The sequence below is a fragment of the Drosophila kikkawai genome, chromosome 2L, assembly GCF_030179895.1.
Source record: "Drosophila kikkawai strain 14028-0561.14 chromosome 2L, DkikHiC1v2, whole genome shotgun sequence".
In the NCBI taxonomy this organism is placed as follows: Eukaryota; Metazoa; Arthropoda; class Insecta; order Diptera; family Drosophilidae; genus Drosophila; species Drosophila kikkawai.
In genome coordinates this window covers 30,378,157-30,393,754 of record NC_091728.1, presented here as the reverse complement: position 1 = coordinate 30,393,754, position 15,598 = coordinate 30,378,157, and the positions used below count along the sequence as shown (strand labels likewise).

Here is a 15,598-nt window from a genome sequence, read left to right as displayed (position 1 = left end):
AGTGAAAGGTCCGTATTCCATCAGGGTGGCCTGGTCCTTTTTCTCGTGTCCTATATTGGGCATGATGCGTGGTACGCATCTAGCAGTTCTTTGAAGAGGGTCTCTAGGGATTTTTTTAAGTCTTTCGCAGATTCTACTATGCCCGGAGAGGTCGCGAGCCGTGTCGCGATAGTCTCCTTAAACTTTTCCCTGTTAGTATTCCATGAGTTCCTGAAGACTGATTGTTTGGAGAGTGTTCGAATGCGTATTGGAACCGTATGTACTTATGATATGAGAAGGGTGATCTCCCAAGGACTCCCCATTCTGATACCAAAGTACCTTGCCCCTCACAAGAGTATGATCTAGGAAGTTTGAGGAGGTGGGACCTACAAAGGTGTGTTCCTCCCCCATGTTTGCTAAACTTAGGTTTGTTAAGAGTATAAAGTCTAAGAGTGACCCACCTCTGTCGTTTATGTCGGGGCTCCCCAATACGCAGTGGTGCGCGTTAGCGTCTGCACCCACGAGCAGTTGCTGCTTCTTCGGGCTGGCTACCAAAAGGCGCTTTTTCCGCTCTCTAGCATCACCACGTTCAGGTCATCAGAGCTGTCATGATACAAAAGGTTAGCATGTAGGCCCTTCCGTTCAAGTACGGCGGTTGTGTTCCTGCTTACCGTTGGTGGATGGAGCAAATTGTAATTTGCGGACTTCAGTCCGCCGATGGCATTGCCTGAGGCGATCCATGGCTCCTGGACCAAAGCTATGTCGGCGAATCATTGCTCCATGGCTATGAGGAGTTCCGTCGACGCGGCCTTGTTTTTTTTGGAGGTTGAGATGCAGCACCCTGAGTGTCATGGGTACTGGGCTCACCTCCATAAGACGGGTTGAGTACTACGGTCAGGTCACCGTCCTCTCCTTCGTCGGGCTCATCCAGCGTTTTTCCCTGGGCGGCATCCACGATGGTTTCTAGGACCTAGGTCCTTCTCCACCACGCTTGCCTTCAGGGTGTGAGCATCCTTATCCCCGGGATGGGGCTTTTCGAGGCGCAGGTATACGCTACCCATGCCTCACGCCATTTTCTTGTATCTGGGATAGAGCCTAAATAGTTGATAAACTATTCATTTTACTCCAACATTGGCCGCTTCAGCCATATTTGTTTTTATGAACCACAGCTGATCGATCAGCTGTAATTTGATGCGGATGTGTACAGTACATATCAAGTGGAACTTGCGACACCAAGCAGTTGCTAGTTCGAGTTAGGTGTAAGTAGACGCGAAGGAAATAAATAGAAAAGTATGCGAGAAAACTACTACTGTCGTGCTGCCGGATTGGTTGCTTGCATCCGTTCTAAGTCGGTTAAGATTAAAGTCTTTAGTTTATAATTATTATCATTATAATTTGCACAGAAGATTTTAAAGGCTGCAGTTCAAAGGATGTTCTACAGTGGGGAAAAACTTATGGTATAAAGGATCTAGTGTTTCTACTCGGTGCATAAAAATTTAGCTGGCCCAGCAAATCAGCACTTTCCACGTCACCACGGATTAGGTTATATATGAATGTAATACCTAGCATGGTTCTACGATCAGATAAAGAGGATAAGTTAATTAGAGGAGTCTTCTAGTATAAGCTGGTAACCTCTGGTTTGCATCCCAGTTTAAACCGCGTAAAGCGAAAATTTAAAAGATCTTTTGACGCCGTACTGAGGGCTCCAAACGCAAGATCCATATTCTAAGATAGGACGAAAATTGAAGTGTATAGGGATTTTGTAACATAGGGGTCATTGAATTCCTTCGTAAAGTCAAGTTTAGGGTACAGACGGACATCCAAAGAATCAACCATTTTTATTCTTTCCGAAGAGCAGCAGTTTAGAGTATAATTTGTAGGTTTAGTATCGACACAGGACAATGTCATTAACTTGCATTTAGAGACATTTAAGTTTTATAAGTTCACGCGTATGTTGACATGGAGAAATAATTGACCTACACAGGAGCTGCAAATAATGATGTTCACTTCTCGTACGAATAAATACATCCGACGCACGTCGCGCAAAAACCCGAAAGTCTCTGTGTTCTTATTTCGAGTGCATTTCAGATTAAAGCCACCTCCTCCAAACAAATTACATTTTCGAACAGTTTTGGGATGGACAACAACTTAGAGATTCCTCTATAGGTATTTTCCTCCAATTTGCTACCTTTTTTGTAGAGAGGAATAACAAATGATTCCTTCCAAATAAGGGGAAAGTGGAAAGCTTCTAAGGATAAGGTAAACAATTTTAGAAGAGGATTTCACAGGGCTTCGGCACAATACCTAAGCACCCAGCCAGGTATTTCGTCGGGACCTGGCAAGAGGACTGGCTTAAAACGATGATGATCTAAAGTTGGAGGAAGTAGTTTGAAAAAACTGAGCAAATAGATCGGCAATTGCCTGATCATTATCGGCTGTTGTAAAAGTGTGAGGAAGGATGAGTAATGGGTTTACGTTTAGTTTTAACAAATTATACAACTGTTTTGGGTCCTCAGAAAACTGAGCCCTGCAACAAGTCAAATAATTGTGTAAGACCGCGCATTTTGCACGGTCTTGCTAAAGCAGAGGACTGTTTTGGGCTGGACAATCAGACAATCAAGCCATCTATAAAATCATGTGTATTGTGGTAAGAAGTGAGTTAGTGGAATTATCAAGGGCCAAATAGCCAAACCAAAAAGCGGAAATCGATAGTTATACATTTATTTGGACCGATAACAAAATACTGTATTAATGAAGAAAAGTGTAATTGAAAAGCCAGTTAATTAGAGGGCGAAACTCAAAGTGGTCTCAATAGGAATTTTATTTTTATTTCATTTTGCTGGTTTCTAAATTAAAAAATTAATACAAAATTAGGAAAAATAATATGTTTTCAGTGTCAAGGTTCTTGTGTTGTAAAATTAATTTAAATAATTTCGTTTTGGTAATAATTAAAACAGGAAAGGAAGCAAACTTTGGCACGCCGAAGTTTGTATACCCTTGCAGATTGGTTTTGATATTTATATTATAAATTCGAATGCTGAAGACACACAAAAAGCAGAGTTTCATTACATTTTACCTATACTTATTATGTTTACAGTTTGACAGTTACAATTTTACATTCCTAGCTTTATATTTTCTCTACATTTACCGATCGCTTCTATGGAAGCTATATGATTTCAGATTTTTGTGAAATTTGTAACAAAATTATAAAATAATAACAAAAGCTCATATCTCAGAGTAGATGAAAATACGTTGAAAAAAAGACGAAGTTATATATTTTTTTTCATATTAATTTTCCGAAAAAAAACAAAAAAAAAATATAATATAGTCGTCTGATTTTCATAAATTGAACACCGAAAATCTGAAATAATAAAAAATGGCCATATCTCAAAAATTGTGCAAAAATTTTGAAAAACAGCCAAGTTATAATTTGTATACCCTTGCAGGGTATTATAATTTCAGTCAGAAGTTTGCAACGCAGTGAAGGAGACATTTCCGACCTTATAAAGTATATATATTCTTGATCAGCATCAACAGCCGAGTCGATCTAGCCATGTCCGTCTGTCCTTCTGTCCGTCTGTCCTTCTGTCCGTCTGTCCACCTGTCCGTTTCTACGCAAACTAGTCCCTAAGTTTTAAAGCTATCTTTGCATATAGTCTTCTTTATACTCTCACTGCTATATATGTCGGAACGGGCCGGATCGGACGACTATATCATATAGCTGCCATACAAATGTTCGATAAATTTTTAGAAAAAAAATTATAAGTTGGCTGTTTTTCAACATTTTTGCACCATTTTTTAGATATGGCCATTTTATATTATTTCAAAATTTCGATAAAAATTTCATGAAAATCAGACGACTATATCTTATAGCTGCCATAGGAACGATCGGGAAATTAATAGGAAAACAAGAAAGGAAGCTAACTTCGGCAACGTATTTTCATCTACTCTGAGATATAAGCTTATTTTATTATTCTAGAATTTTGGTATAAATTTCATGAAAATCGGACAACTATATCCTATAGCTGCCATAGGAGCGATCGGTAGATGTATAGAAAATGTAAAGGTGTGAATGTAAAACTGTAACTGTCAAACTGTAAACATAATAATTATAGGTAAAATGTAATGAAATAATATCTGCAAGGGTATACAAACTTCGGCGTGCCGAAGTAGCTTCCTTTCTTGTTTTTCTAAAAATTTATCGAACATTTGTATGGCAGCTATATGATATAGTCGTCCGATACGGCACGTTTCGACATATATAGCAGTGAGAGTATATAAAAGACTATATGCAAAGTTTCATTCAGATAGCTTTAAAACTGAGGGACTAGTTTGCGTAGAAACGGACAGACGGACGGACGGACAGACAGACATGGCTAGATCGACTCGGCTGTTGATGCTGTTCAAGAATATATATACTTTATAGGGTCGGAAAGGTCTCCTTTACTGCGTTGCAATCTTCTGACTGAAATTATGATACCCTGCAAGGGTATAAAAATGGTAGGTTAAAAACATAAATTTAAAGGTTTCCGCATTCATTTATGCGTGAATACTTCGACGAGGAATTCAGAAATTCATAGTAATACGCCGCGAATGGCGGCCGTTTTTATGGTTTACCTCTTTCGATCTGTGTGGCCGTAGTCGTTGTACCCAAATAATCCAAGAAAAATAACATATATAGTTGTCTCTTTCAAGGTCCTAATGAAGTGGCTGATTAATGAGTATCATAGGGCCGTTACCACTTTCTGCCGGTAGTCCGGGCCTGATACCCTGGCAGGGAACAGGACTGGGATTCTGAGTGGTGACTTTTTGGAACCACACCCGGGTACTAAACGGAAATGAGGAACACCGGGAGCACGGTCATTACCGCGACACTTTTTTAGCACTCGATCTCAGGATTTGTGGAGTTTGTCCTGATGTGGAGGGCTGTGCCGAAGGAGACTGCTGCTGAGAGCCAACCTCTGGTGGTTGGGATCGGCCTAGATGCTGAACACCAGTTGCTGTTTTTTTGACCCTCGGAGACTCATTTAATAGCTTAAGGCTATTAAACTGAGTATCCAGCGCCAAGAGCATATCTTGAGTTTTTGAATAACAGCTTTTCAGTGTTTCCACAATGAGGGAAAATTCCCCTTTTAAGGGGAAATTAGGGTCCAGAGGGGAAGAAAAAGGGGAAAAACTATACTAAAAACTACAGCAAAATAATTTTTGAGGGAAAAAAGTCCTGAGAAGGGCAAATCTGAATTGAGGCGTGGGAAAACGAAATCATTATATTGGAAACACTGCTGATAAGTCATCCTAACCCTATGGCCAGAAGACTGACGACACGAGGAACAAGACGACGACTACAGAGGGTCACAATCCTGTATTCCTGCCATTATGTTTGTGGAAGTCTTTAAATTAATTTTATAACCTAATGCATAAAAACTTTTATAATTAACATCCAAAAAATTATTTTTAGTTCAGTTTGCAGCGTAAGAATCTCGCTTCTTTTCAAGATTTTTCTTGCATTTACATACACTTTTTAAATACCATTTTTATTCATTAGAGCAGTATATTAGCATCTGTTTTTTATAAGTTTTATTGATAGTGCCATATCTTGTCATCTTCCTTACATTTTTGTAAAACCATATGGTGCTTACAAATCAGTAATAAAACCTGTTAATATATATATTTTTTAAATTATTTTTTCAGGATTTCCCGAAACCTTGATAGCACTTATTGTTAAAGACATATTGTCAGCGCTAATATATATTCATTCTCACAATTTTGTACATGGAGCAATAAGGGCTAAAATAATTTTATTAAATTCTTTGAAAGCTTCGATATCCAACTTTGGTGATTATCAAACCTTTATTAACCATGGAAGAAAATCACGATTTCTATATGGATCCACCAAAGGAAGAAAACAACAATTAAACTGGACAGCTCCTGAAGTTTTGCATCAAAGCCTTTGTGGGTACTCAGAAAAAATAGACATATACTCACTTGGAATCACTTGCTGCGAAATGGCAAATGGATTCCAACCATTTAAAGGCACTGAGCTTACATATATGTATATAGAAAAAATTCGTGGTAATCTTCATTTTCTAATGGATAAAAACAGTATTATGGAGGAACAAGGTAAGATTTAAGACTAAAAAAAATACATGACCGGGGGGTTTTTATGTTCCGCGGTGGCAAACCGTTATTCGATATGTATCATTTCTAATTGTTTGGTAAAGAGGTTTCCACATGAAACCTTACCAATCGTAATATTTTACTTATTGGATAATACTGGATCAAAATTATCCGAATCAGGAAACTATATCCTGTAGCTTTCATAGGAACGACTTAAAAATGTTTTAAATAAATTCATAAAAACTTCGTTTACTTAAAGATGATATCAGTTCTAATTCTTCCTTCGATTTGTGTAGAATTTGCCTTAAAACCCTCGGAGTGCCCGTTCACTTCGCGTGTGCATCAGAGAGCTGCAACGATCAACATTTTTTCGATCATACCCGATCATTGACTCGGATTTTTTGTGAGCCAAAACTTTGCATCAACAAAATTGAATGATCGTTAGCAAGCGTGATCTAAGCGAACATTCAGTTCCGATCACCCTTGACTTGGTTCGGAATGATTTTTTTTGATCGTACGCGTTGTATGAGCAACAAAGAATGATCAAGACTGCTGCTTCCATTCAGGCCGATCGCAATCATACCGTTCGGTAACACCGGTTTTGATTTGCTCATACCGAGTGGTTCGGTTCAGTCTGACGAAATTTAGCAGAATCTCATACGCACGTGCATAACTAGTACTTGCAGTTTGATCGGTTACCTAAATTAAATAATTAATTTAATTTTTTTTTTATCTTTGTGAGAAAGTGATAATTTGTGTTCCATATTATTTTAAGCATACCGTTTGTTCATTAATTTCGTAATTAAATATTAAGTTTCTGTCTGCATTACTTGAATTTAAATTATAACTGTAAAAAATTAAGAAATAAATGAAGTTATCTGTTTTATTTCATTCTTTGCGTCGCAACTAGTTTCTTTTAAAACACTCAAATGTTAAAAAAAAAAATTCACACATTTCGCAAGGCTATTTTCGATCTGATTGCTTCATTCACAATCTAATCAAGCGCAACATGAGTGAAGCCTGAGCTCTTTTGAATCGTTGGACTTGATCGTTCTTTTTCTGCCCAATCAGTTCCGATCATCATACCGGTACCAAAAAATCAGTTTGAATCAGGAAGCAGAGCAATCGAGCCAACTGAACGAGATCGTTCGTTTTGTTCGCGAAGATCGATCGAGCATGTTGTGGCGATCTTCTGTGTTAAGTTGTGATCGGCTTGAGCGTTGTTGATCCATCCGGACCGATCATACTCAATGCAGCTCTCTGGTGTGCATGCAACTTTTCCATTTGTTTTTTAATTTAATTTAAATTACATTTTAGTTTGGGCTGCTGCGTTTGCCTCGAATTTTTTTCGCCTATTTTCGGCGAATTTACCATCAGCTGTTGGCTCTGTAACATGGTGCACGCCAAGTACATTGGTGTCGTTGCCGGACACTTGATGATACACAAGATTTGCTCTTGGCGCTGGACACTCAATTTAATAGGCTCAAGCTATTAAAAGAGTCTCCTAGGACAAAAAAAAAATCGCAACTGGTGTGCAGCATCTAGGCGGATCCCAACCACCAGAGGCTGGCTCTCAGCAGCAGCCTTCCTCGGCACAGCCCTCCACATCAAGACAAACTCCACGAATCCTGAATCCTGAGATCGAGTGCTAAAAAAGTTTCGGTATCCGAATGTGTCGCTGGAGTGGCCGTGCTCCTAGTGTTACCTATTTCCGTCCGTCCCCTGGAGGGTCTCAAAAAGTGACCACTCGAAGCCCCAGTCCTGTTCCCTGCCAGAGTGTCAGGCCCGGACTAAAAGCCGAAATTGGCAAGGTGGATAATCAGTCTGCCTTGCCAAAACCCATTATGGTAATATCACCAACGAAACAGTTATTTGTTTCGCGGCTTTCCCCTGATCAAAAATCGTAAGATGTTATAGCTTTTATCCAAAGCAAAACAGTAGCCGAAAGAAAGAAAAAAAAAAGGTGTACAAATTTTAGTTTGCTGTGATAGGAACATTTCATCTTTCAAAATAAATCAGGGATCGCAAATAAGAGTTATGAGTAAAATAAAAGTTACTACCAAAAAATTGAGCTGGAAAGATAAAATATTTAGGTATACCATAATTTTTGAAGGAGTTCTCAAAAATAAAATAAACTTTTATAACCAATTTTTATTTGTTAATTGCGCTTTAACTCTTATTTTTAAAATTTAATAAAAAAGTTGTAAAATAATAATTATTTTTCAATTTGTATATAAAAGTTGAGTTATAACAGTTATTTTCAATTTTTAAAATAATAATTGAAAATTAAAATTATTCTCGCAATAACTTTTCAACGGAGTGGTAAATCTTAAAGATTGGTATATATAACGCTTCAATACCTTTCGTTTGATGTATATATTGTGGTTATTGCTTATGCATAAAAATATGCGTATACGTAATGCTTATTACATTCCCCAAACAAACAAGGATACTAAATTTAACATTTTAACGTTTTTTTTCAGAGAGTGTAGTTATTTTTTTCTTATTCGTAAATGGCTTTTGTTATATATATATATATGTCGGAGACCTAGGTGGTGGTGTTGGAGACATCGGTTCATCCTCCATGATTCTGCAGTTTTTCCGAGTTTCGCACAGCAAGTCGCCTGGGTGTGTTCCTTGTCCGTTCTGAAGTGAATAGCCGTTCACCTCCATTGCCATTCACCTGTCATAGGTCTCTTTTCCTATCTCACCACTCCAGTCTATTATCTCACCATGCTTTCACAGCACACGACTCAGCTGAACACCCCAGGCGCCATGCTCATTTGAGTTACACTCAAATGATGCTCACCTAACTCATCAGAATATTACACACTTCTTTATTCTACATGGGGCTCATTATTTTGGTTACATTCGAATTTAGCGTAGTTAGATTTACGAATCTACGACATATATATATATTAAAAAACTGATGTTTTTAAATTTAAATAAAATGGGGAAATAAAAAAATATATACTTAGTTTTAATATATATATATATATATATATGCCACTTAAGGTGCAAGCTTTCCTCAGACTCGATTAAAAAACTGATGTTTTTAAATAAAATGGGGAAATATATATATATATATATATATATAAATGGGGGAATATATATATATATATATATATATATATATATATATATTTCCCCATTTTATTTAAAAACATCAGTTTTTTAATCGAGTCTGAGGAAAGCTTGCACCTTAAGTGGCATATATATATATATATATATTAAAACTAAGTATATATTTTTTTATTTCCCCATTTTATTTGAATTTAAAAACATCAGTTTTTTAATATATATATATGTCGTAGATTCGTAAATCTAACTACGCTAAATTCGAATGTAACCAAAATAATGAGCCCCATGTAGAATAAAGAAGTGTGTAATATTCTGATGAGTTAGGTGAGCATCATTTGAGTGTAACTCAAATGAGCATGGCGCCTGGGGTGTTCAGCTGAGTCGTGTGCTGTGAAAGCATGGTGAGATAATAGACTGGAGTGGTGAGATAGGAAAAGAGACCTATGACAGGTGAATGGCAATGGAGGTGAACGGCTATTCACTTCAGAACGGACAAGGAACACACCCAGGCGACTTGCTGTGCGAAACTCGGAAAAACTGCAGAATCATGGAGGATGAACCGATGTCTCCAACACCACCACCTAGGTCTCCGACATATATATATATATAACAAAAGCCATTTACGAATAAGAAAAAAATAACTACACTCTCTGAAAAAAAACGTTAAAATGTTAAATTTAGTATCCTTGTTTGTTTGGGGAATGTAATAAGCATTACGTATACGCATATTTTTATGCATAAGCAATAACCACAATATATACATCAAACGAAAGGTATTGAAGCGTTATATATACCAATCTTTAAGATTTACCACTCCGTTGAAAAGTTATTGCGAGATGATGTTTTTAAATAAAATGGGGAAATATATATATATATATATATATATATAAATCGATTTTTTTTTATTGCTTAAATCGATAGATAAACTATCTAAGAATATACCACAAAAATTTCAGAAGCCAATTCGAAGTATTTTCGAAGATACAGAGATGAAAGCAAAGGAGCGCCGAGCAGGTTTGCAGGCGCTTGGCGAACTTTGAAGCGCGTTTTCTTCACTTTTAATTTTTACGATTCTTTCGAATTGGCGGGAAAGATAACAAAAAAACTTCTTGACCGATTGAAACGAATAAAGGCTTATTCTCTTTAGAATTAAATTCTCTTCTATTTGAACTAAAACGGTTGTTGAAAACCGCTTTTTATATTTTTTACAGCATGTTAAAGTCAATATTTTATCCCGAAAAATGAAATATTGACTTTAACATGCTGTAAAAAATATAAAAAGCGGTTTTCATCAACCGTTTTAGTTCAAATAGAAGAGAATTTAATTCTAAAGAGAATAAGCCTTTATTCGTTTCAATCGGTCAATAAGTTTTTTTGTTATCTTTCCCGCCAATTCGAAAGAATCGTAAAAATTAAAAGTGAGAAAACGGGCCTCAAAGTTCGCCAAGCGCCTGCAAACATACCCGGCGCTCCTTTGCTTTCATCTCTGTATCTTCGAAAATACTTCGAATTGGCTTCTGAAATTTTTGTGGTATATTCTTAGATAGTTTATCTATCGATTTAAGTAATAAAAAAAAAAACGATTTTTTTTGCCTCCTAATTCAGGAAACCCCCTTAACAATTGCGAATTGCTTTAAGCATTCTGGGCTTGCCGGAGAAAATTTAGATGGTCCCAGCAGCTCATTCTCAAACGATATTGACATCGAGGATGACATTCCTCTATCGGTTTGGGCAAGAGCTCTAAAAAGCAGCTACCGATTTCGAAGGAAGAACTCGATGAATTTGTTCTTATAGACAATGGTGTGGCGATTTGCAAGAAACCATCTGAAGAGAGTATTATTAAGAACATATTAGATGACGAACAGGACAGCGACGACAACGCGGAAGACCAAAATGATGATGTGTCAGCGCCTAGCGTTTTGGAGGCACTCAAGGCCGCTGAAATTTTGAATAAATTTGTCCATTCCAATTTTAATGACGAGACATTAACTTACAGCATTTCTTGCCTAAATAATGCTGTCCGCGACTCTTTTTATAAGTCAAAAACAACACAATCAAAAATCACTGATTATTTAAATTAAGTATAACAAGAAAGGAAGCTAACTTCAGCACGCCGAAGTTTGTATACCCTTGCAGATATTATTTCATTACATTTTACCTATAATTATTATGTTTACAGTTTGACAGTTACAGTTTTACACCTTTACATTTTCTATACATCTACCGATCGCTCCTATGGCAGCTATAGGATATAGTTGTCCGATTTTTATGAAATTTATACCAAAATTCTAGAATAATAAAATAAGCTTATATCGCAGAGTAGATGTAAATACGTTGAAAAACAACGAAGTTCTAATTTTTTCCCTATTAATTTCCCGATCGTTCCTATGGCAGCTATAAGATATAGTCGTCCGATTTTCATGAAATTGTGCAAAAATGTTGAAAAACGGCAAAGTTATAATTTTTTTTCTAAAAATTTATCGATTATTTGTATGGGAGCTATATGATATAGTCGTCCGATCCGGCCTGTTCCGACATATATAGCAGTGAGAGTATATAGAAGACTATATGCAAAGTTTCATTCAGATAGCTCTAAAACTGGGAGACAAGTTTGCGTAGAAACGGACAGACAGACAGACAGACAGACAGACAGACAGACAGACAGACAGACAGACAGACAGACAGACAGACAGACAGACAGACAGACAGACAGACAGACAGACAGACAGACAGACAGACAGACAGACAGACAGACAGACAGACAGACAGACAGACAGACAGACAGACAGACAGACAGACAGACAGACAGACAGACAGACAGACAGACAGACAGACAGACAGACAGACAGACAGACAGACAGACAGACAGACAGACAGACAGACAGACAGACAGACAGACAGACAGACAGACAGACAGACAGACAGACAGACAGACAGACAGACAGACAGACAGACAGACAGACAGACAGACAGACAGACAGACAGACAGACAGACAGACAGACAGACAGACAGACAGACAGACAGACAGACAGACAGACAGACAGACAGACAGACAGACAGACAGACAGACAGACAGACAGACAGACAGACAGACAGACAGACAGACAGACAGACAGACAGACAGACAGACAGACAGACAGACAGACAGACAGACAGACAGACAGACAGACAGACAGACAGACAGACAGACAGACAGACAGACAGACAGACAGACAGACAGACAGACAGACAGACAGACAGACAGACAGACAGACAGACAGACAGACAGACAGACAGACAGACAGACAGACAGACAGACAGACAGACAGACAGACAGACAGACAGACAGACAGACAGACAGACAGACAGACAGACAGACAGACAGACAGACAGACAGACAGACAGACAGACAGACAGACAGACAGACAGACAGACAGACAGACAGACAGACAGACAGACAGACAGACAGACAGACAGACAGACAGACAGACAGACAGACAGACAGACAGACAGACAGACAGACAGACAGACAGACAGACAGACAGACAGACAGACAGACAGACAGACAGACAGACAGACAGACAGACAGACAGACAGACAGACAGACAGACAGACAGACAGACAGACAGACAGACAGACAGACAGACAGACAGACAGACAGACAGACAGACAGACAGACAGACAGACAGACAGACAGACAGACAGACAGACAGACAGACAGACATAGCTAGATCGACTCGGCTGTTGATGCTGATCAAGAATATATATACTTTATAGGGTTGGAAACGTCTCCTTCACTGCGTTGCAAACTTCTGACTGAAATTATAATACCCTGCAAGGGTATAAAAATACCCTTCACATCACGCACAGTTTGTGCAATAATTTTGGAGATATTTTGAATAAAACAATTTTTTTAGCATAGGTTAATATAATAATAATAGTTCTTATAATAAAATACCAATTAGTACAACGATTGTTTAAAATAACGTGAAACATATTCCACCGCTTATTTTTTTGTACGCTGACAGCCCTTAAATAGTCCCTCTCAAATACGAAACAGCGGCGGCGGATTTGCAATAATGTTGAAGGTTAGAATCGAACCGATTTTAAGGTGCACCCACAAAATAATTATTTATTAATCAAGTATGTTAGTATTAATTAATTAAATTATGCAATAATGTTCCCAAAACTTCAAGGAATAAAATACAATTAAAATTTGTAATTTTCATAATCGCATTGTATTTTAAAATAATTAATTTCTGATTTTGCGGATTTGAATCCGCCAGCCCAATGGCACACGGAAAGTTTCCGAACGTTTCGCCTGCAAATTAACAGACACTTAACAGAGGGAAATACGAATCCGTAAGAATTTTTCGGAAGTGAAAACTAGAACAGGTCAGGGAAATCCGAATCCGAATAAATTTTGCGGAAGTGGAAGCTAGAACAGGCCTGATATATTTTATTTTTCTATCTTAAGTAATGATGACCTATTCAGAATCAGCTGGTCGTCGCCGGTCCGGGACACGCTGACGCTCCATCGATGGCGTAGGTGGTGGCTTACCCCCCGCACTTATAATCTCTGCTGCTGATGTCCGGGGCCTATGAGTTCAGGCGGTACCGGTGCCGGTCTTCGCACAAGTATATGTATATTTTTTTTTTTTTTTTTGTCTTCCGCAAGTTTGCAAGCAGAAGGGACAATGAAAATTTTATGAAATTTATACCAAAATTCTAGAATAATAAAATAAGCTTATATCGCAGAGTAGATGTAAATACGTTGAAAAACAACGAAGTTCTAATTTTTTCCCTATTAATTTCCCGATCGTTCCTATGGCAGCTATAAGATATAGTCGTCCGATTTTCATGAAATTGTGCAAAAATGTTGAAAAACGGCAAAGTTATAATTTTTTTTCTAAAAATTTATCGATTATTTGTATGGGAGCTATATGATATAGTCGTCCGATCCGGCCTGTTCCGACATATATAGCAGTGAGAGTATATAGAAGACTATATGCAAAGTTTCATTCAGATAGCTCTAAAACTGGGAGACAAGTTTGCGTAGAAACGGACAGACAGACAGACAGACAGACAGACAGACAGACAGACAGACAGACAGACAGACAGACAGACAGACAGACAGACAGACAGACAGACAGACAGACAGACAGACAGACAGACAGACAGACAGACAGACAGACAGACAGACAGACAGACAGACAGACAGACAGACAGACAGACAGACAGACAGACAGACAGACAGACAGACAGACAGACAGACAGACAGACAGACAGACAGACAGACAGACAGACAGACAGACAGACAGACAGACAGACAGACAGACAGACAGACAGACAGACAGACAGACAGACAGACAGACAGACAGACAGACAGACAGACAGACAGACAGACAGACAGACAGACAGACAGACAGACAGACAGACAGACAGACAGACAGACAGACAGACAGACAGACAGACAGACAGACAGACAGACAGACAGACAGACAGACAGACAGACAGACAGACAGACAGACAGACAGACAGACAGACAGACAGACAGACAGACAGACAGACAGACAGACAGACAGACAGACAGACAGACAGACAGACAGACAGACAGACAGACAGACAGACAGACAGACAGACAGACAGACAGACAGACAGACAGACAGACAGACAGACAGACAGACAGACAGACAGACAGACAGACAGACAGACAGACAGACAGACAGACAGACAGACAGACAGACAGACAGACAGACAGACAGACAGACAGACAGACAGACAGACAGACAGACAGACAGACAGACAGACAGACAGACAGACAGACAGACAGACAGACAGACAGACAGACAGACAGACAGACAGACAGACAGACAGACAGACAGACAGACAGACAGACAGACAGACAGACAGACAGACAGACAGACAGACAGACAGACAGACAGACAGACAGACAGACAGACAGACAGACAGACAGACAGACATAGCTAGATCGACTCGGCTGTTGATGCTGATCAAGAATATATATACTTTATAGGGTTGGAAACGTCTCCTTCACTGCGTTGCAAACTTCTGACTGAAATTATAATACCCTGCAAGGGTATAAAAATACCCTTCACATCACGCACAGTTTGTGCAATAATTTTGGAGATATTTTGAATAAAACAATTTTTTTAGCATAGGTTAATATAATAATAATAGTTCTTATAATAAAATACCAATTAGTACAACGATTGTTTAAAATAACGTGAAACATATTCCACCGCTTATTTTTTTGTACGCTGACAGCCCTTAAATAGTCCCTCTCAAATACGAAACAGCGGCGGCGGATTTGCAATAATGTTGAAGGTTAGAATCGAACCGATTTTAAGGTGCACCCACAAAATAATTATTTATTAATCAAGTATGTTAGTATTAATTAATTAAATTATGCAATAATGT

General features: G+C 38.3%; 1 protein-coding gene across 1 annotated transcript in view; it reads left to right on the top strand.

Annotated features, from left to right (window-relative positions):
* Stlk (Ste20-like kinase) overlaps positions 1–15,598 on the top strand; it is a 58,196-nt gene that overhangs the window by 17,183 nt on the left and 25,415 nt on the right. The window contains exon 2 of the mRNA XM_041777450.2: positions 5,671–6,099. Within this exon, the coding sequence (XP_041633384.1) occupies positions 5,671–6,099 (429 nt within the window). The remainder of the gene's footprint in view (positions 1–5,670; positions 6,100–15,598) is intronic.